Source organism: Podarcis gaigeae (assembly GCF_964106915.1).
Source record: "Podarcis gaigeae genome assembly, chromosome: 1".
NCBI lineage: Eukaryota > Metazoa > Chordata > Lepidosauria > Squamata > Lacertidae > Podarcis > Podarcis gaigeae.
This window is the reverse complement of record NC_139678.1, coordinates 56500375-56524326: the sequence shown is the minus strand read 5'-3', so window position 1 is coordinate 56524326 and position 23952 is coordinate 56500375. Positions and strand designations below refer to the sequence as shown.

Genomic DNA, 23952 nt, shown 5'->3' with positions numbered 1-23952 from the left:
ACTTGACACCAGCCTATGGTACTTAAAGGGAAAGGCTTCTTCTGCAATAGTACCTCCCCCTTTGCTGACAATATCAGCTGAAAGACCTGGTTCAAGTACCATAGTCTAGTGAGGCTGAAATATGGTGATCAGAAGTGGAGCCTTTTGGGTGGCAGGACCCCTGCTGATCCTCTCTCTGCCCAAAGTAGCCCGCCAAGAAACCTCTCTTCTTGTTTTTAGCCAGCTTGCAAAAATATTTCTGTTTCAGAAGGCTTTTAAATGTCTACGCTGAATTACTGGGTTAAACTTTTATTTACGAATTCTACTATATTTATGTAGGCCGCTGAATAAATAATGCATATTCCCTGGGCAGCTCACAGAAAATTAAAATAAAATACAATGCAAAAGCAAAACCATTGAAATGTATTAAAAATAGCTCTAGCATTAGAAGAGTCTTATATTAAAACAGTATAAACAGTGTGAGAATTATTTTCTCCAGCAGAGCAGTGGTTCCCAACTTTTTTGGTATGGCGATCCTCAAGTCCATTTTTGGGGGAGGGTATGGCAGTGCATCATTTTATTGTCACATGAATTTTGGCCCTTAGGTCTTTAGCAGCCATCAGTATCCTGACTTTTAACTGCAAGTTTGCCCATTTCTAACAATTACTTGAGGAGTCAGAGGGTAGCCTCCCTTTTTATCATTACATGCCTGATCCCTTCCCCTCTTCCAGTGTGGCTGCAAGGAAGTCAGCATTGCAAAGTGTGGTTAGTCTTAACTATGGTTTCCTAAAATGATCCAACATCTAGCCTTGCTTAATGTTTCAGTAAATCATAGTTAAGATAAACGAGTTGGTCTGAGTTGAGACAGAATGCTAATTCTGATCTGACAGCTGCCCCAAGGGAGGAGAAGCAAGGTTGCATGATCCTGGGATGCATCTCACAGAACAATATATTTTTTTTTAATAATATTTTATTAGAGTTTCACAAAAATTAACAACAATAAAGTTAACTCACATCACAAAAACCAACAAACACATACATCAAAAATACATACAAAAAGACAGAATAACAAAAAAAAAACATAGAAAAAGAAAATTAAGGATTAAAAAGAAGAACTCTGATTCAAATTAATAGCCTTCCAGATCTTATTTTCCTTGCTTCCGCCCGCCTTCCTTTCCGTATTCCACTTTAAAATTAGTTCAGCAATTATCATATTATTCAAATTCATCCTTTATCCTTCCCTTTACACTCTTATTTATCTTAATCACTACAACCCCTTCATTTCATTTACAGTGCCTTTAGCATTGATAAATTTTACAATGTTTTTGTACATAAACTTTAAACTTCTTCCAGTCCTCTTCCACCTGCTCTTCTCCTTGATCTCGAATTCTGCCGGTCATTTCTGCCAGTTCCATGTAGTCTATAACTTGCATCTGCCATTCTTCCAGGGTGGGTAAGTCTTGTGTCTTCCAGTGCTTTGCGATGAGTATTCTTGCTGCTGCTGTGGCATACATAAAAAAGGTTCTGTCCTTCCTTGGCACCAATTGGCCGACCATGCCCAGGAGAAAGGCCTCTGGTTTCTTTAGGAAAGTATACTTAAATACTTTTTTCAGATCATTATATATCATTTCCCAGAAAGCCTTGATCCTTGGGCAGGCCCACCAAAGGTGAAAGAATGTTCCTTCCGTTTCTTTACATTTCCAACATTTATTATCGGGCAAATGATAAATTTTTGCATCTCACAGAACAATAAGGCATAGTTTATTGTTAGTGAATGCAATCACTGATGACGCAGGAGAAGTGAAAACTAGAAAACAAGGAAGTAGATTCAAGGGGAATGAAATTTTGAAATAAGTTCAGAGAGAGAGAAAAAACCTACTGAGAATGCATGTAGGCTTGTTCTTTTTGTTTTGTGGCACAGCTCATATTTGAGCAGATTTTGAGTTCTTCATTTGTCATGTTTGCCTTCTCTCCCCTTAACAAGCCTTGCCTCTCCTGATCTGGTCTGGAGCAAAATGGACAGCCTCTTTCCATCTAGAATAGATGTGCTTTGACTTGCTCAGCCAGCCAGCTTCTGCAGGCACATCTGTCAGGCTCAGGTTTTTCCCTTGCATCATTCCTTCAGTTGAAAATGATTTTACAAAGAGCAGGCTACAAGGTCAGAATCAGACAGTGACTGAATTTAAAACAACAACAACAACAACAACTTTCATGTGGACTTGAAAATAAAACTATTAGAACATCAACATATGTTGCAGAAAATCCCTGAAGCTCTTTATCAAATAGTGTTCAATGAAGTAGAGTTTCCAGGTGCTAAAAAAATGAGGATGTGGTGGGGGGAGGAATAGGGGAATTAATTGCAACAGTGAAAAGAAATAGTAAAAACCTAGTGGATCAGTATAACATGGATCACATGGAATAGGTGGCTGAGAATTTATTTCATTTTTCTATAAGGAAGAACTTTGGTGCAGAGGTTGGACAAGGAACCACATGCTTGGCAGGAACACTTTTGAATAGAAGAGATTCTGATGCCAAAGAGGCAAGCTGTTGTTTAGTATCAAATTGTGTTTCCCTTCTATGGGGAAAAAAAACACCTTTCCTGCTTCTGCACATACATTCCCTGGAGCTCCTTACTATGATGCTGAGTTACAGGCAAAGGATACATGCAAATATAATAATGGATTGATGGGATTGACTGTATTCTAGCAGGCCTTTTCTGAAAAGACCTCACCCATATTTTTGTGTGTACCTGAATTTCCTTGCATTCAGACTACAATAGAACTGCTTGACAGATCAAGGGAAACTGCATTTGTTTTTATTTGAACAAGCTATATTAATGAAAATGCCTCCCGGTGGGATAGCAGTTTGCTATAAGCAGCACGTATTTCATTAGCTTTTTTTAAAAAAAAAAACCACACAACAACAAGTAGGATCATAAACTTAAAATTGCTTTAGCCTGAAAGCTTTCACAGTTTAATAGATACAGTATAACCCAACAGCAGAACAATAAACATGGGTGCAAACCTTTGAACAGTTCAGAATGTGTGTGTGCGTGCGTATATTTAAATAGCAGAGCAACATGTTGACAACAGACAAAGATTATAAGGGTTAAGTTAAATTCATTCTAAGTTGTGCTATCATAAAAGGGTTATAGTGATCCTGATCAATGGTGATGCAGTAGTACTTGATATGAAAAAAAAATGATATAAGTATTTTTGGAAGGTTTCACAGTTCTCACCTGTCAATCATGAGAGTAAGAAGTGGTTATGTGGAAATATCAAGCCCAAGGCCTGAGGCATTCAATGTATTTTTAACTACATGTTATATTACTTCAGGGTTTGTTTCTTGTGCAATTTTTTTTTTGAATCCTTATAGTAATAGGTAGCTTCTTGATGAGGTTTGTGTACATTACACTTTCCGTTGAATCCTGTGCAGGAGTGATTGCCAGATACAAAAAACATTTATAGAAGCATTACTCCAGGAAACGGAGGTGGGGAGGGGGAGGTGTTGGAGGAGACTTGAAACCGTTTCATTCCCTACATGGATAATAATAAGTTGCTTTGTAACATCACAATATAAAGAAAATATAAAGCTTTTCACCAATCCACGAAACCACATTTCATTTCATTTTTAATGTGTTCACATTTTTAGTTTACTGTACCCAAGGCAGTTTAAATCCCTAGTAATGACAAAGTATTCACCAAAAATCACATTGCCATCATGTAACATTTTAGCAAAAGGCAATAGCATAGAGCATGACCAGACCACACCGTGGTATAAATATTTCCAGCGGGGTGGCAGTTTTGGTCTCTTGCAGTGAGACTAACAAATATCCAACATTATTCAATGTCGATCCATTGAAATCACTGGACTTAAGTAATCTAAGCCTGTTGATTTCAGTGAATCTGCTACTTCATTATGCCGTGGGCTTATACTGACTGTGCAGACTAAAATCAGCTATAGAACAAAACCAGAAAATTATATGATAAATGAGATGAGCCAACAACTAACCAACTGATTAATAGTGGTGGTAAAGAGCTGTTTGATGATACTGTTTGATGATACCTTCAGCATTAGGCTTCAGGTTGTTACTGGAGAGAGTGTACTAAAAGAACATGTATTCCAGGTAGTGGGTCTAAAAAACACAAAGGACAGCCTCATAATAACACAGAATTACTAAAATGGGGAAAATAACATAAAACACAACTGTAAAGGGGACAGTATTAAAATAACAAGCCAGAAGAAGCTTCAGCCAAATGCCTTTTTGAACAGCCTTGCTTTCTTCCTCCAAATACAGAGTTGGTTTTATGTTTTGGTTTAGAAACTGATATTGTTTAATATGAGCCAGAGGCATATGGTTTAGCAGTACAGACCATGGGGCTATCTGGTGTATATTTAACCCTCACTTTAAAATCATTTATAGTTTTAACTGCCCATTTTATCAGGCTATATAGTTCATGAAAAGGCTTTATGTTAATTCCATTAAGTGGAGAGAGAAGAAGAAAAAGTATAAATTGCGAAGGAAGACAGGAAGCTATCAGATTTCAGGCAGGAAGATTAATTTCCAAAAGGAATTTTCTCAGCTTGCATACCATGTTAAGAGACGTCTAGAAAAAATCTTCTCTGCTGCTGAACATCTCAGAGATGGAATATCTCAATTTTTCAGATAGTGGGTTGGGAAAAATGAGAAAGGCGGGGGGAGACCATTTTTAAAAAACTATTTTCACCAATAGGTGCAAATACATCATAGTCATTCTAACTGAGATAAACATCCAGTCAGGATACCAAGGAAGAGAATCAGGAACACTAAATAGCAGCCTAAAAAGAAAGGCATAAAACTACCCTTTTATAATCAAATATGGTAACTTGAACTTATATTCTGGTATTAAATGGCTATAAAGGAGCACCCAACATTAACCTGTTTAAATGGAGCTGTTTGCGGGCGCTGAAATGTTCCTACCCACCACCTTCATGTATACACTTTTGGGTGTGCCTGCTCATTGCTTATTCATTCCCCATTGGCTCACCACTGCTAATGAAACATAGGAAGCTGCCTTATATTGAGTCAGCCCATTGGTCTATCTAGTTTAGCAATGTCTTCACTGACTGGCAGCAGCTCTCTAGGATTCCAGGCAGAGTTCTCTTCCAGCCGTCATTAGAGATGCTGGGAATTGAACCTGGGACACTGTGCGTGCAAAGCAGATGCTCTACCACTGAGCTGCAGCCGTCTCTCCATTGATACAGCAAATTGGTAGCAATATTCCTACACTATCTAGCAAATCTGATTTGGCTATGTGACTTCTTTTTGAATGGTCAGAGAATCACATATATCTTCACATTTCTACTTGATTTTAAAAAATCACAGTGGAAAGATGTCACTATCATACCTTTTCACGAAAAGCCACACACTCCACTGAGCCTCACTTACTCAATTCAGTAATGGCTTCTTCCCACATTACTGTCAGGGGATCTCTCTCTCTGCACAGTACCTTCTTTATATTAGAATGAAGCTTAAGTCATTATATGGCAGGAGTGTCTGAGGCAACAGGAATTATTGGAGTAGTAGAAGGCAAGAGCCAGATGAGCTGGGGGTTATTTTAGCTCACTTTGATCTACCATAGGACAAAGTTTCCCAGGTTTTCCAGTCTTCCCGGTCTGAATTAGGCAAGTAAGGGAAACTTCGTTTTTCTAAGCATCTCCCCTTTGTTTGGCCTGATGCTCTTGGAAAAGCAGTATTCAGGTGATTACTTTCTAGTTCATAACAATAATGTATAAGGGCAAATGGTGTGAGTATGTACCGTCCAAGTCATGGGTAGGCAAACTAAGGCCCGGGGGCTGGATCTGGCCCAATCGCCTTCTAAATCTGGCCCGTGGATGGTCTGGGAATCAGCGTGTTTTTACATGAGTAGAATGTGTCCTTTTATTTAAAATGCATCTCTGAGTTATTTGTGGGCCTGCCTGGTGTTTTTACATGAGTAGAATGCCTCTTTTTTATTTAAAATGTATCTCTGGGTTATTTGTGGGGCTTAGGAATTTGTTCATTTCTGATATAGATAGATGATAGATAGATAGATGATAGATAGATAAATGGTAGATAGATGATAGATAGATAGATAGATAGATAGATAGATAGATAGATAGATAGATAGATGATAGATAGATAGATAGATGATAGATAGATAGATGATAGACAGATAGATAGATATCCAGACAAACAGACAGACAGTCCGGCCCCCTACAAGATCTGAGGGACAGTGGACTGTCCCCCTGCTGAAAAAGTTTGCTGACCCCTGGTCCAAGTTGTACTTGAATCACCCCAAGTGTGGGATAAGCTTATAGTAGAGAAAGCCATAGATGAGACTTTCCCAACCTTGTCCCTACAGGTGTTTGGGCATCCAACTCTCATGAACCCCAGGCAGGCAGTATGGCCAATGATTATAGTTGTAGTCCAAACACAACCGAAGAGCACCAGTTTGGGAAAGACAGCCAGAGATTATCCTGATGAAATGATTTGCTTCATGTAAGAAAAGTTAAGTTGTTGTTAATAAGCATTGTAAAAGGAGCTCCCTGTATAGCGCCTGGGAGAGCAGAGAGAACCAGTTGGATTCAGAGATAAATGGTTGACCCTTCAACTTAGTCAACACAATTTCAAACCTTTCTGCTGTGCACTCATTGCAGGGTATTGTGTGAGTTTCTAATGCAACTGCAGCTTAAAAATAAAATCTGTTGTTGTGAGGGTTGTGAGGGTTAAAGCTAAAATTGTAAAGCACTTTGTGAATGAAAAATAACACTGTTGTAGTCATAATAGTAGCTGCTTACCTGTGTGTAACAGAGTTGGGGGGGAGGATGAGTGGCATATTCAGATCATTTCTGATGCCTTTTCCTTCTGGGTCAAGTCAGGATGCCGAATTGTGAAAGCAAGCAAGCATTCTGTAGTTCCAATTGTGGAGAGCTCATCCTCGACTCTTGTTCTGTAAGGCATGATTTTCACTCCACAGGAACCTGATTTATGGGCAAAAGTCCCCATAGGAGCAACTAGATAAAAGCTGTTGACAATGAAAAACTATTATGTATTCCGGTCTTTGTTTTTTGTCTAGACAGTGTAACACCCCAGGATAGTTCTAAAAATACAGTGACAGGTGGTTATTCTTTCTGAGGGTAAGCAGGGGTGAGGAAGGAAAGAGTGCAACTGGTGTTTTTTTCATACGTTTTCCTGCAACTACTTCTGGCTGAATAGAGCCCACAGCCGCATTTGAATGAGTGAGCAAGCAGAGCTTATATCACTGGAAAGATTACAGCATTTCTCTGGATATGCCCAAAAACTGGATAAGAAGGGGTTATCCAAAGCACTCTGTGAGCTCTACTCAGATGGCCCATGCAGATGTTGTGGAACCATCTAGAGCAATTGTAATTGACCCTGCACTTGATTGTTGTTGTTTTCCTGACAATGGAGATTGAGACCATTTGTCAGGACTCCCAGCTGGAGTAACAACCTGAACTTTGGCTCCAGGGAAGAAAGTCCAATAGGATTTGTCACTGGCGTTGGAGACAGATGTCAGGACCCTTGCCCTATGTAGCAGCCTGGGTTGCAACTCTTGACTCAGAGGCTCCAATCTATCATTCCAGCATTGTGACTAGACCTAAGCTGCAGCCTGAGGATCAAAGCCTTGAGATCAGGACCTATGGAGTCCATCCCTATGGAGCCAGCCCCCACTGAGAAACTGCCCCTCTCCATACCAGTGACTCATATCCTCATGTCAACTTACTAATGTACCTGCAGGCCTTGTTAGTATGGAGAGTGCTAGGCTCCAAATCAGATGCCTGCCCCCTTTTAAGGCTTCCCATTCCCCAGAAAAGGGGTAGAACCAGGAAGAGGTGCTCTGGTCCTGGATGTATGAAAGCCATCACTCTCACAGAATTTAAAAGAGCAGGTTGTTCACTGAGACCTACATTACGCTGCTCCCTCTCCCAGTGCCCTGTGGGCCTCTTGTCAAAACAAGAACTGGACCTATCAAACAGGCTAACAAAGCCTTGTCTAGGGCCTGCGATTTTTGCAGTATGATGCTGATGTAGTCTAATTTCCCTTATAAGTTGCAAGTTCCCTGGTAACAGTTAAAGTAGCCCTTCTTAGCAGCCTGGCTTGGTTCCCATGATTTTCATAATACAGTGCTGGTTTTGACAATTTTGAAGAAGAAAGGTTTATTCAGTGGTCCACCAACCTGCCCCCCAACAGCCCCCTCCCTGAGCAATTTTAAAGTGGTGTGAAGGGGGACAAAGTTGGAGAACTGCTGGCATAAATGTTTGAGTTAACATAATCTTATGAAGACTTGAACTCCAAAACATTACTGAAGAAAAATAATGACTCAAAGGTAGCACAAAATACTTGAATAGGGGCATATAGAAGCTGCCCACTGTGATGTCCCAAACATCAAGGACAGTAGCAGGTTTGAGGAGCCCCTGCATCAGTTGCCCTTTGCCCTCTACCCCTAGTAATGTGAAACAAAGCTCCAGTGAGGCTGCATCACCTGCCATCTAGATTTCACCATAATGCCTCTGGGCCCTGCTACTCTAGGCTCAGAGCATTCTGGGAAGATGAAGATGGTGGGTGACTTCATCCCTGCTTGGTGCTTGACTTTTTTAAAAGAAAAAGAGATGCCAGCAACCAGTGTCAGCTCCAGTAGACTTCCTGAAGCCCACGGAGCCTGGCATTTGCACCATTGTGCCAAGTGCTGCAGCTGAGCTTGCCAAGAACACACAGATTTTCATTACCATATGTTATGAATTGTTTGAGCAAATAAGGAGCCCCAGAGATGTCTTCGGTTTCTGTCAGTTCTGTGTGCTTGGAAATGAAAAGGCTTGGGTCCTAATTTACACTCACAAAATGGGGCATTCCCTCTGTGGTCCCCATGGCTCAAGCAAGTTTGGAGACCCTTGTGAATGGTGTGGGATAGAGCAAGGGATGCAAATTGGGGAGTTGCAAGAACCCACATTTGCATAAAGAGAAAAGTAACTTAGGATTCAAGCCATGTAATCTTAAAAGAGCCGATTCACAGAAGAATTTTATGGGTGGCTCTGTGCTGTGAATATGTACCTCATTTTATATTTATAACTATTCCCAAGCTGTTCTTGCTAATGTATCTATTTGCATTGCATTTAGAAACTTTATTTAAGACAAGGAATCAGTGTTTGCTTGGTACATTAAGAATCCCATTTGTTTCCCCGTCATGGCATTCCATTTGGGCGACCACTCTTGTCGTTAAAGGACTTGAAACATGTTTGTAGCTGGACTTTATGGTACTCAGGGATGCTAATGGCATTGGAGGTGTGTTCCCAACCAAACAATTTTACTGCATCAGGTTTGTTTTATGTGGCTTGCCAGCACAGGTCAGTGACAGTACGGCTCTTGCTGATGAAAAAATACAAAACAACTAAAAACCTATCTTTCATTGTTGGTATGCAGCCTTGTACTGTTAAAACGAAAACCATCGCAGGAGGTGTTGAAATTTTGGGAGGTTGGATAGTTACAATGGAATGGTGGGGTGCATATTTTTACTCTTATTTATCTATTCTTATTACTTTGCCAAAATATTATTATTTTTAAAGACGTATGCAGCCTTCTTAATTTCATGCACCATGCATGCATTTTAAACATCTGCCAAGCCTGATAAAATCTTCCTCCATCTTACAAATGATTTAGTGGTGATGGTGCAGCTTCCTTATCTTTCCTTTTGTAAACTCCAAAGGTTAAAAATACAACCAAAAGCCAAAGATCCTGACAATGGTTTTCCTTTTGAGTTGCAGCCTCTCCCATGACATCCTATACTTCCCCAGAGGGAAGAACAAGGTAGTTTCAAGCCATGTCAGTCAAGCAGTAGAGCACTATAGGAATTTCAACAAGAGGGCCAGCGACAGCATGACTTACAAACACTATGTATTTTATGGAGAGCACTATGTTGAAGTTTGCAACAAAGCACGTGTCTTATTATTGCAAGTAATTAGAGAGTATATTGGCGTTCACTGTTTTCTAGTGTAAACCGTTGTGTATGACTTGGGCAGGGGAGGGGGCACCAAATTTCAAATAAGCATGAAAGGACAAAGTGCAAAATTAACTAACTTGCAATTAATTTCAGTAGTAATTATGCAAAAAAATTCCAGGCATGTGTAGAAGACAAGGAGTATGGCATAATTAGTTGTGGGATTTTTTCCTACTGTAATTACAGTGATGAATATGCATGAGGCAGTTTGGGAAGGCAAGCACAGCAAGCAATTGTATTTAATTAAACTTTTAGCTGCCTTAGCTATAGAAGCTGCTTTTTTTGTTTTAATCCCCTCAAAACTATTAGAAAATTTCCAGGAAAATAAGCTGTATGCCAGGATATGGAAATGACATTTCATGTTCCATTTTTCACAAGCAGAGTTCCTTGGAGCCATATATCATTGCCTGTGCCCTTGGTAGCTATTGTACTTTTATACACTCATTTCTTGATGATTTTAATGTAAAGCTCTCTCAAAATCAGGTAAACTTAACATTTGTGGCATATAAAAACAAAAGTGTCAACCTTTTTGTGCATGTGAAATGCAGCTGTGAGTAAAGAATCTTCTGATATCAACAGTGCAGCATTAAAAGATATGCTAGCATGGTTGGCCAGTTGTCCTACACCAGAAGGAACCCTTAATTATATATTTTTTAAAATCATTCTGTGGAAACTTTATCCAAAGTCCAATGTGATTTATATATCAGGAAAGTGCTGGTGAGCCTAGTTGCAGAGAGGTAAGTAATGAAATTGCTCAAATCTTAATGGATTGGGGATACGTATTCCCTGCCTCTCTGTTCTTTCTATCCAGATCTGAATTTCAGCTCAAAAGTTGTTGCGTGTACATTTTAAGTCAGGAAAAACAGACTTCTGGAGCAAGAGGGTGTCAGTCAATAGGTAGTACTTACTACTACAGGGTCACCAGTTTATATTCCCAACTCTGCATAATTAAACCATTGCAGTGGTGGGTTTGTATGCTCTTGGAGTGCTTCAAGAAATTTGTGTTAAAGAACCTTGCAAATGACTTATTCCAGTACATGCTATTATAGATTTGTGTGTGGTGAAGATAGGGGCACATGCTCTCTTATGCTTGCCCATTATGACTATTATGCTCTAGCTGGGAGGGATTGATTGGGTGGGTCCAGGAAGTGGTTAATGCCTCACATAGGAACAAAAGTGGGAGGTGCATTGCCACCTGAAGAAGATTTTCCTGGACCCTGATGTTTCATATATCTGCAGCTCAGTTAGGAATATCCCTTTTCTGGACAAGGTAATAGACAACTTGGTGGCTGGTCAGTAAGCAAATTATCTAGAACCATTTCAGTCTGGCATAGTATTGACTTGTTCTTACTGCTCAGGAAGAGCTCTGTTCGATCAGACCAAAGGCCCATCTAGTCCAGCATTCCATTTTCATAGTGACCAACCAGATACCAGTGGAAAGCCAGAAAGCAGGACATGAGTGTAACAGCACTTGTCTTCTCCAGCAACTGGTATTCAGAGGCATACTGACTCCAATACTGGAGCTAGTACACAGTCATCATGACTAATAGCCATTGATAGCCATGTTCTGCACAAATTTGTCTAACCTCCTTGTAAATGCATCTGAGTTGTTGACTATCCTTACATCCTGGGTCAATATAAGTATATGCACTGTGAAGAGGTGCTTCTTTTTTTTTCTCCTCTGAATCTCACAACATTCAGCTACTTTGGATGGGTTTCCTGACTCTAGAGCATAGGTGACCATATTTTAAGGGCAGCACTAGGAGACGTGCTCAATCAATGACCACTCCAAGCCAGGAAACTAGTGCATACTTATAATGCATCATAGTGAAAGGTTAGTGACTAATTGTGGGGCAGAAACTTGCATTGATCAATCTGTCAATCTCATTAATTAAATTCTGCAATCTTAATAAAATTGTAATATTTTTGTACAGTTCTTGATATTTCCCCTTTAATTGCTCATGCACTGATTGCACATTCATCTTTGCAGCATCATACCCATTTTTCCTTCAGATAAAATGCCTCAAACTGGACACTGTCTTATAAACGTGGTATTACAAGGTTTCATAAAAGAGAGAACATGTTTTTCTTAGGCTTTAGTAATACACCATAGTTACGAGGCAGAATCCTATTAAGTTTCTTGGTATTAATTCTACACACTGAACCTGAACCAAGAATGTGCCAGAGTGAAGGTTTTCTCCTCTTGTGTGTTAATAATTCCTAACCTTTTAAACTGGATTTAGCAGTGAATTCGAAACATAAGTATGCCGCAAACGTATACCTTAGAGCACTCTCCACCAATCATTCCTACTAGGCAATTTTCTCTTGTTTAAATATGACTTGAATGAATCTCCTCCCCAAGTTACCACTGGAATGGTCAGAGAGCATGCCACAAGACTTATCAGTAGGTTTGCACCTGTTCTATGTAAGATTTACTATCATGTTGAATATATTTCATACTACTTTTTAATATAATGCTTTTCTCCATTAGGCCCATATAAACTGTGACCCACAAAGCCAAACCCAGCCCATTAAGGGCTCAATAAATCATGACTGATATAACCCCATTATATTTAGTGTTCAGAATGGGTGGGTGACAGGTTGTTCAGATCTGTTGTAGTTTTGAATCTGTTCCTATTAACAATACAACAGAAGTCTTGCCATACTGAATCAAAGTTCCATCCACTCTGTCGAGCATTTTGTCTTCAATGGTATCCAGTTAATTTCACGGCCAAAAGGGAAACCCATTTCCCTACAAGTGGACAAGCTTGATATGGTCACTTCAATCATGCATTTGCTGTCAAGAATAGTTTTTTTAATGGGGGTGGGGTGTGGGGAGGAGAAAAAATTAAAAAAAGAAACTTCCTGCCAAGTGAAGCAGTTTTCTCCTTTTTGTAATTAAAGCAATCTTTTGCTTAATTTATTTCTGCAAAAACTCGCTGAAGTGAGACTGAATCTTTATGCAACGTGTACATCAAATGGGGAATAAGGCGCTTGGATAGAGTCCCAGGGATTGTAATATCTTGATTTACTGCCAGACATGCTTCACTGAATCAATCTACAAAAGAAATCCAAGTTAACTTTGCACATCGTTTCAAAAGGCAAGTATTTTTATGTGCTTGTGATTTGCTTGTAAAGTTTTAGAATTTATAGAACTGCCAATTGTGTATAAGTGGTCTAATGAAATCACCTCTGGGATGAGATAATACTTATGTCAAGCACTTGCTGTATTGTATTCCTTTACCGTTTAAATGGAAGACATTCTGAACTTGACCTAACACTGGGTCCTCTTTCTTGTGACAAGATGGATAGAAACATGAGTCCTTTTTCTAATATGTCATTTGTGTGTTTAACTAGCAAAATGAGAATCTATTAGAGAAAATTGTCTTTGCTATCAGTATATAATTAATTATACTCGAATACACACATATCGGTGGCATGTTAATGGCCTTACTACTCTGCCAGTAGCCAGAAATTCTCAATGCATTCATGCTGATAGAGGAATATTTGGAGTATCTACTCTTTGCATTTGTCAGTGGGATGTGACAGCTTTGCAGGTGCTTGGGTGAATTTGCTAATTTATCTAGTAGCATCCATTCAGAAAGTGGGGGATGACTTATGCTTGAATGGAATTGTCTATCTTCCATGAATTCCATGTATGATTAATAAATGGGAATGGATCTGCTGTTGACTGGGTTAGGCCAACCTTAGCCACCTACCTCTTTCCCATAACAAAAAATGAGCGAGTTTCACTTCGACAGAGTATTGGTCAGATGGCACAGGTTGCTGGCAGGGTTCGAAAGTGATTGATTTGTTGCATGCACTGGTCAGAATGGAGGCAGACTGCAGCACTTATAGATGGTGGCAACACCTAGAAGGATTCTAAACCAAGTCATTGGCTTGAAAGCATTTCTAATACTTAGCCAGCTACTGCTACAGTACTGTTTCAATCTGTTTGCAGATATTAATAATAATAAAAGACACATAGAAGAAATGCTTTTAAATTGTACACATATTCCCTAAAACATACTTGTATGGATTTCCTTCCTAACTTGTATGAATTTCTCTCTTTGAGTTTGTGCTTTTGTATTCTTTTCTATGCGTTTCGCCCTAAAACACACATCTGTGTACGCCTTCTCCCATAAAATAGGTATTTTTGTAAATATTTTTCAAATGATACACATTCAGAGAAGCAGGCAGTCCAACTGATAACTGCATTCTGATCCATGTATAAGTCCAGGAACTTCACATTTAGGTTGGGTTGCTTTTCATTGTAGACCAACAAAATTCTTCTTCCTGCCTACTTCTGACACTAGAAAAAAGAGAAATGTATAATAGTGCCTTAGCTGGTAGATATGAAAACAAGGGAAGTACACTTGTTACCAACCACTTAAATCAACCAGTGAGAGTCACAGCATCACCAATGCTTGCAACAAATTCATACGGAAGAAGTACACTCAGTAGTTAGCCAATCCATTTCCATAGAGGCACAACAAAGCACAGTTTGAATTCTCTTCTGTCTGCTTTATGGCTTTTTATTTTGTATTACCATCAATACTTTCTATGGATTTGAAATATTTTTTGCTGCTTCCCCTCTCCTCTTTTCTTTTTCTAGGAGAAATATTGATAATGTGACTATGCCAATATTAATAGGGCATTACTGATACGTATTGGTTTACATTTCCTTGTGTTTGAAACAATCCATAAATACAGAATAGTGTACATGGGAACACTATGTGAGGAATAAAACTTGCCTGCATAGAGAAGGAAATGCATAACCATTTGTTTGTGCTTGGAGAACATGGAACCTCAGCTGTGCTTCAGGTTATCTTTAAACTTTTAAAGCTCCATTGTGGCCAAAGTAATATTTGCTACTCCCTGAGATTATCTGGTGGATTTAGGGCTAGTCAGCGTTGCCCATATTGCTTTTCTGTCCCCTGGTTATTGTGTAAGATGTTTGATGAACTTCCTCCCTTGACTAGTGATATTACCTATTAGCATATACCTGAAGTTGGCAAACAGTTTTGACTTCACAACCTGTATATTGGGATCTAATTCATGAGTTTGTGAATGGCAGGGTGGGTGCAACTTCTTGGGTAAAGGAGTTGCTGCTTTAAGGGTAACTGTAGAATCTCCCCTTTTGGATGGTACCTGAACTGGAGAGGGACATGGGCAAGGATGCAGTGTGGGCTACTTCCAGCCTTTCAGCATTGGGAAGTGAGTCTTTGTACAACTCTTGTTTGTGGGAGCTATGTAGATAATAAATAGTATACTAATGATTAGATGTTGGAGATAATGTCTGAACATGCTCTGCATGACCTAACAGGCCTTTTTGTTTCAGCTTTCGGGATTGATTTTTATGCCTTGGTCAAAGGGTCATGCATATTCTAAATCTTCTGGACACTATCAGAGAATTAAACCATATGGACTGCTTATCTGACAGCATCTCTTCTCTTGAGCATTTCTTTAGAGCAACTGTGTGTTCATTAAAATAATATGGCGGAGTACATAGATGTTGTGCTAGCAGTTTTTCAGACTGCCACTTCCTGAAAATAAAGTCTTTGAATGACTGCACTACATTTAAAAGTGGATTAAAATACACTTTACAGTATATCTAAATCACGCTTAAGCTAGCAGTATTTCTTGCCAACTGCAGCTGACTCTGCAGGCTCATTAAACCCTTGGATTATAACGGAATCTTATTATCGCCCTGCTTTCCCTCCCATGCAAACCAATAGCCTGCAGTATTAATGCAGTATCTTGCTATAAGTTAATTTGCTGTTTCTAGATAATACCAAATATGTTTTCTCTGGTATGCTTAATGTTGGTACCAGAACTTGAAGTGACATGCTTCCTGTTGTAGCCCAAGAATCAAACTGCATACTAGCTTGGAAAATGCGTATTTCCAAATGTGTGTTTCCTGAAGTGATACAGAGCACAGGGTTGAGAATAGCATTTGTAGGGACATGCAACATGCAGGAATTGGGGGTACTCAAGCCTTCCTATGCTCACTGATTATCTTCATTGCCATCTTCTTCCAAGCCAGGCTTGGAACTTGACTTGGCAGAGAGGGCTGGGCTACAGGTGGCCAGAGTAGGCATTTGGAGAATTGGTGGGCAGGAAACAGCTAAGCACCCACCCCTCCTGCCCACTGAATTTCTCCTAAAGCTGTTCTCCTTGCTCCTGTATGAGACATGTATGAGATTAGAAACTGTGCTAGCCTTATAAGGTGCGTTTGTATCCCAGATTAAATCTGGAAAGCCCCTGCAGGTTGGTCAACTATCAGGGTTCCTCACTGAGAAACACTTGCTTTGCAAATGAAATTGTACCAGTGGGTTGCAACTGATTAATAAAGAGTGTTCATTGAACTTGAAAGAACCAGGTGCAAAACCTGGCAGCCATGACATTCTCTGGGTAGCCTACATAGAGACCAGTTTGCACAATGTTGAGCTGACAGCATCCTTTTGCAGCAGATGCACACATCTGGGTTGGCAAGCGAGCAAGCATGGATGACCTTTTTGCTGCAAGTATCAGGGTCTGGTATAGTTGTGTGAATTGTCCCAGAGGCACTGTGCTGTCCTAGCCTACCTTTTAAGGTGATGAATCATTTAAGCTTTGTAACGTTTTGTACACCATGGACAGCACTTGATATTATCAAAGCCCATCCCTTTTTATAGCTCTTAAGATTAATTTTAGAACTTAGTATTCATGTGTTCTCGGCTTATTTTCTCACTTTGCTGATTGCGTCCTTTTCAGTCCTTTCTTTTTCCCACATTGAAACTGGGACAGGAGAGGTGCTCTGGATAATTATCCAGCATTGTAAGAAATAAAAAGGAGAGAAGGTGAGAGGTGAAACTCTGGGTCTTCTGTCTGATGAGTCAGTGTGCAGTCGTCCTGCAGTGCTAAGCAATAGCTGAAATGAACTATGCAGCCACCAGCACTGTTCTTGTGTAGTGTCGCAAGTTTTGTAAAGAAAAGTTCTGTGTGCTAAGGACTAAATTAACAGATGGCAATAGATTGTGAAAAGTATTCCTTTGACTCTGAAAACCTCACACTATATATAGCTTGGTCTTACAGATCCCATTTTCACTTCTACCTACTTGTTAATTGCTGTGATAAAATTTAATTGCTGTGGCTTAGTTCAAAGTGGGCAGAATTAATTTGGTTTTGAAGGTTATCATGCTTCATACAGAATTCTGTACACTGGTTTTGGCAGTTGTGCCCCAAAAGACAGTTTATAAATCACTTAGTAAAATAAAATAAAGAATAAAAACAATTAGATAAATTTATAAGACAAATTTATGGAAGATAGTTCTCTTAGTAGCCACTAGCCATGATAGCAACATGTTTTGTTTTGTCTTATTTATTTAAAATATGCACCTATTGTCTTCTGCCAAAACTGGTCCCAGAGCAGTTTACTTGTGTAAAATGGAAAAGAGGATTCATCTCCAATGTTTAGACAGCAGAGAGTCTTGTTCCAAAACTCTGTCGGTAGACACCTCCACTGTAGATCCCTTTCATGCATGTGCTGTGACCTTTCACTTTGAGGTCAAGCACTCCCAGCCCCTCACTGAAGGATGCAGCTCAAGTGCTATAAAAGCATGTTGCCCAGCACAGAGGCAGGTTCTCTCTTCCTTCTCGCAGGTGGATGGCTGAAGAACTACTTTCAAAGCCAGCACAGCTTAGCCAGACTGATGAATCTGTTTAGCAGCCATCCCCAAGATATTCGTCTAGCCTGCCTACTATCACTGGGATGAACTGAGTTGGACTCATTTTCTCTGAGCAGTTACGATGGTGGCTGGCACCTTATGGGGGTTACAGATCTTCATGTACAAATGTAGTTTGCACCTGAATACCAGATACTGGAAACAATTAACAGGACGACCCATACTGGCAACCCTTCAGAGGCAACCAGCTATAGACGCTGCTGTACCAAATGGATTTTTGTGCATGGCTGCCACTGTTCAGGTACATAAAAGAGAAAGAGTCTAAGTGCATGCATAGCTAGACTTACGTTCTGCTGGAATGCCTTGGATAACAAGAGTAGCAAATTACTATAGGTATAGTAAGCACTTGTATAATATTAAAGAAAACTAAGGTGCACACATCATTCACATGGTTGGAAGAGGGGCTCAATGACACTTATGTCTTGTGCCTTTTACTCATTTTCCAGCATGCCAAGAGGTGGAAGCCACTCTAGATAATGCATCTCCATGTCAATGACTATGCTGTCACTGCTACTAATGCAAAAAAGGAAGATAGAGAATCCTACATTTACCCATCAGCTCTTAACCAGCACTGCTACTGAGAGGGGGATTGAGCATCTGTATCAGCAGTAAAGTACACAGAGACAAGTAAACATGCTGGCTCCTTCCTAAGGGGTTTTTTGAGGTCAGGTTCACTTCTTCAAAATTCTACACTTTGTGGCAATAGAGAGACACCCTGAGAGTTTCTTTCATTTCCTCTGCCAGTCACTTTGCCCAGTGGCAAGCAGATTCTGACTAGGGACCTGAAGGTGAAAATAGGGCTAGCTTGATTATTTGCAATTACCAAGGTGGGGCAAACAAAATTAGCTCCCTGTCCCTCACTCAGCTTGTAATGTCTGGGGTTCTCATACAGTGCATTTTGCTGCACATACTCCAGTACTCCTTTCATGGAAAAGATAAGTCCAGTGGTGCTTTAAACATTATCAGATGTGCAGGGCCCACAGCACTGTGTCAGAACCTCATTTTCTACAAGTTGTATCAAGGAAAGGACCACAGGGACTTCCAGAAGAGAAAGGTAAACAGATCCGCCATACAACCAAGCACATTATTAAAATAATAAGCTGAGCTTTGCAACAGGTGGCTGAGCAAGGCACCCTCTCAAATACCCTTCTTGGATATCTGTTGCCTGCCCTAATCAGTACCTGCAACTTGTACATTCAGGACTCACAAAGAGCTTGTTTCCATCTAATTCTGATAATAAGATGAATGCAGTGCATGAAGCCTTTGGTTTATGTTTGAAGTTATTCTCACAGAGTTATTCAAACTGGACCTGGGGTGGGATTTTGAGCAGAAGCTGCCTACACCCTCACCCCCACTCTCACACACCTGTCCTGAAAGCTTTCCCCTTGGAACATAGACACACACTTTACATGGTCTTACTGAATTATGAGGCAGCACAGAATTAAGGACTATGGGGCAGCACAGAGCCACCCTGAGCTCTTATCCAGCAGCTCTGAGTTCTGTACAAGCAGGGTGTGCTAACCAGCAGGCTTGGTGATTTTGCACCTGCCACATTTTTATTTTTATTTTAATCTGCTGGAATTTAAATGTGATGTCAAAGTGGTATCTTTTGTTGGGAGATGGGCAGTTACTTGTGTTCATTAAAGCTGCAGATGCCTGCTCCGATTATGTATTTCAAAAGCTTTTAGCCCTGATGAAGTGTGAAACAGCTCGGCTGAGCAGAAGCTCAGGAGAGACAAAGTAATGGCCTCTCCATTTCCCAGTGTCTTAAGAGGCCTAATACAATTGGTCCTAGACCTTTTTAATAATTTTAAGATGGTGTAATTTGTTCATGGATAATAAAACGGTCCTTTGAGTACACCCTGTAATGTTTTTCATTACCATCCCTCTGTTCAGCCATAACTATTTGGGCCTTTTATATATACTTTTATCCTCAAAGCTTCTAGTCTGCACACTCAGCATGTTTTCTGCTAATAAGGTTTAATAGGCGAAAGTGGCATTGATGAACTATCTCTACCTAGTGCTGTTAAAATACATAGATCCTGCTAAGAAAACCAGAGAAGAATGGAAGCCGCATGAATCTGAGTTAATTCAGCTTGTCCACTCTCTCCATTGTTATGAAACAGAACAAACAGTATTCTAAATCTCCCCGTGTCATCATACCTGGCTCTTCACAGAGAAATGTTCCCTTTGCATTATCAGGAAACTTAATTCTGTAGCTTCATCTGTGATGCATAAGTATTTGCTGAAAGTTATTAGAGCAGAACTAAAAAGCCATAAATTTCTCTAAAATTGTAAACTGAATATCCACCCCCGTGTCATAATGTGTTATGAGCAATCGAGCTTCCAGCCTTATTTCCACCTCCCTGGCATAATGAGTGAGAGCAGTCTGTTTTCCAGGTGTGGATCTGACCTCCCCAGGGTTGCAAAAGGGTGGTGCAAATTAGGGAGGGCTGTATTTAGTATCTGGGACAGGTGTGAGTACAAGAAGTGTTCCACTAGTTCTCCATTTTTCACCTCAACTCCAGGTATAGTGAACATCAACTGATAGCACCATATCATATGCCAATTTTTCTTCTAACTGTTGTCCTAAGATATTTAGCTTTATTGTAATAATTTTACTCCCCACTACTTTTTAAATCTTCAACCCTGTGAAAGAAGCTGAGTTGAGATATGGTGATTTTCCAAAATCTTCCAGTGTGTTTCATAGTGGAAGGAGGATTTGATCCCACCTATTCCTGATACATATAACATTCAGTGCGCTGGTTTTCTTATGCACAGTATACACACTGCTTGTCGTATCATCACTCATAGCTGTCTGTTCTGACAGTGCCAGTCATTGCTGAACATCAAACTCAACCAGCGGGTGATCTATCCTAATTGTTAGTGCTTATCTATCCTAGGCATGGGAGCATTCGAGCTCCAGCAGCAAAGTAGCTATGGCACTCTCTTCTGCTTCCTTGGATCACAGCATCCAGGTAGAATTCATGCACCTCTGCTTGCCATCATATTGGGTCAAGCTGGTTGCTGCAAAAGATGTCTACTTAATAGTGTGGGCAAGTGCATGACTTAATTCCTTTTGCAAAATAGTAACTGATTTGCTGCTTTTTCTCAAATACTGTACTCGAGTTACAGGGATTCAGCTGTTTCCATACCCCTGTTTCTAGAGATGTATATATGATGTAGTGGCTAGACTGGACAGAACTGGGAAGTAATGCTAGTTTGCTGGAAATAAGTGACGATGCAGCACCCTAAAGAAAGCAGCACTTGTGAATTCATCCCCCACCCTTACAGGGCTCTAGTTGTGCAGCATTAGATGGCAGTCTAAAACCCTGTTCCATTTTATCTTTCCCCTTTTCCTCTTCAAATTTAGCAGGTGGTGGTGGGAGTATAAGCAATAAGCCCGGAGGCAGCAATAGCAGAAACTGAGTTCTGCTGAGATGAGTGCCTCACATTGGTGCTTCTTTATTTTAATTTGCTTCAAGTTAAAAGAGGAGAATGTCACAATCAGGTAATCCTGAGTTCCTTAGGAAGGTTTTGACACAATATGCAGCAGGTTAAAAAACAACAACCAGTAATGAAATGCCACAGGGCCATTAGTGGCTCTTATTTCACATTTTTTCAATCAGACACACAAGGGAGCAGTGTGACTTACTGTATGTGTTCCCTAACCGTATTGTCTCATTTCTTTCTTAGCTAGCAAGGCAAGCACTATTTGAATAAATGTTTGGCTTTAAATAATTGAATACATTTAAAATCTGCTATCTTTCTTTACTGGGAATTTTTTGAAGTTGCCCTGGAATGTGCAGACTGCGTTTAACAATGTAAGGAGTTGCTGTTTTGAAATTTAAAACAGAGAGGGAGTGCAAATGTTGGCTTTAGGATATTTGGGCAAAGAGCTTTGTGTTGAATTCTAAGAAACCATTTTCATTCTTTACAAAACCATAGAAACGTTTGATGTTTAATACCAGCTGATATGTTAATCATTGGTATCATGTGGCCTGTTGCTTACCAGCATCATAAAGGGCTTTAACAAAATAAACAGGTAGTCCGATTCTCCTATTGCCGCAACACAATATTGTGCTAAGCAAAAGGTTCATTTAATATTTTATGATGGTTTCATTTTCTTTAAGAGGTGTTTGGTTTTGCTAAGAAACAATTAATGATGTGTATCTTCTTTATGTTTGTTTCAGATTTGCAATGAAACTGTTTGTTTTGAGAAAGATAAGAGAGATGGCACAGCATGGTCAAAATCAATGGCTAACAGAATTGTAAATAGTCGCACACCTGATTGCCTGTAGCACAGAAAATTCACCTCCAGGCAATTAGGCTGGGAAGCTATACAAAAGTTTTCTCTTCTTTCTGCACACAGATAAGCTGGGGGGGGGGGGAGTGGACAGCTGGTAATTTTTGTGGGCTTGTCAGTTGGATTAGCATTGCATTGGGGTTTACGCAAGACGTATTCTGTTTTAAGCCTTACCACATGGAAGCGGGACGTGACTTTTTCCATTCAGCTGTTTACTAAAAAGTTAAATCATAAGTGCTGATACAAGGCTAAATAAATCTTCTTGTCTTTCCTGTTGACTTTTCTTTCCCTCCACAGCCATGGAGCACATCTGCACAAAGCAGAAACATCTGAGGCAGGCAAAAGGAAATGTGCAATTTCAGTCAGCTGGTCTCCATTTTGGGTGCATATGTTCTTGATAAGCTCATTTTCCACACTTCCTCAAGGAGGAGGAAAACTTGGTGGGAAGCCAGCCAGCGGTACATTACCAGAGAATATAGCTAGGGAAGAAAAGTGCTGCTTCTCTTCCACAGGGACTAATTTTTTCTTTCTCCTTTCCTCTCCCTTGCAGAAGCTGGCAGCGACCAGAATTATGTGACCTCGGAGCCTCAGCTAATCTTCTATCCCAGCATCACCTATGCAGTCATTGGCAGCTCTGCCATTTTTGTGCTGGTAGTGGCCCTCCTCGCCTTGGTTTTGCACCACCAGCGAAAGCGCAACAACCTCATGACGCTTCCTGTACATCGACTGCAGCACCCCGTCCTCCTCTCCCGACTGGTTGTACTCGACCACCCACACCAGTGCAGTGTCACCTACAATGTCAACAACGGGGTCCAATACATGTCCAACCAGGCCTACCACAGGCCACCAGACCTGGACTCCCCACCATCCTATTCAGAAGCTGTCCTAGACCAAAGGTATGTGCACTAAGCATGCGTCCCAGCACTAGTCCAGTATAAAATAGTTGTCGCTTGTAAACTCTGTGGCACCATCACTTCTGTGGCATAGGGAACATAGGGTGTTGCTGAACTAGAACTCCCATCTTTTGGGAGCTGCAGTTCAGCAACATCCGGAGAGCCAAAGTTCCTCACAGCTGGCATATAGTGCTATTTCTACAAACAATACTTCACTTTTATAGAATACAATGAGAAAGACTGTTTTATCATAATAGTGGAGTTGTGCATTGTTGTTGTTTTAACCAAGGAAGTCGTAGGCACTTTTGATGGAAATGGGGAGTGCAGAACTTTCAAAGCACTAAGTATTCTTTAAAATGTGCATAATGGCAGGCCATGGTTGCCAGAGGTTGTGGGGAGGGAGGCAGAATCTACTTTTTCTTCCTGTTCGCCATTTTTCCTTTAAGGGGCTACACAAGCACTTTTGCACTCAAATGGTACAGTATGGGAGTGTTCAACCTTTAAAGAATAAATAATTCAAAACAAAATTAAACTTTCAAAAGGTTGCGCACAAGGAAGGGGGCAGGGAATTGTCATTCACCATTAATGGCATCGCTAAGTGCCATGGGGTTCTTGAAACCTTGTTCTGAAGCGCACTCACAGTCGCAATTCCCACATGTGGGAGAGGAAACTGCATTTCCCCGACACAAATGCTTAGGTTTGTGCCTTAGGAGAATGCATCATCTCTGTGTGGAAGTGCTACCTTGAGAGAAGTCATCTGGAGCCTCTGAAAGAGATAGTACACAAAGCTCATTTATTGTGCAAGAAAGGGAAAAAAAAGAAAGAAAACTCACTTTGTAAAAGACTTTGCCTGTAGGATTCTTTGTTCATAGTTCATTGTGTTGACTAACAGTTTATTAGTGACTTCATGTATTTATTTTGAAATTTGCCTTGGATTTCCCAGATTTTAAAATGTAGCTCTTGAAACTCGCTGGCATGCCGGCTGCATCATCAGACCCTGATCCAATAAAAAC

General features: G+C 40.3%; 1 protein-coding gene across 3 annotated transcripts in view; it reads left to right on the top strand.

Annotated features, from left to right (window-relative positions):
• Window positions 1–23952, top strand: part of LDLRAD3 (low density lipoprotein receptor class A domain containing 3) — a 119774-nt gene that overhangs the window by 89982 nt on the left and 5840 nt on the right. For all 3 annotated transcript variants that reach the window (XR_014567400.1, XM_083752287.1, XM_083752288.1), the window contains one exon: window positions 22597–22942. Coding sequence is in view for 2 of the 3 variants with exons in the window: in XM_083752287.1 (XP_083608413.1) it covers window positions 22597–22942 (346 nt within the window). In the remaining variant the exon portion in view is untranslated. The remainder of the gene's footprint in view (window positions 1–22596; window positions 22943–23952) is intronic.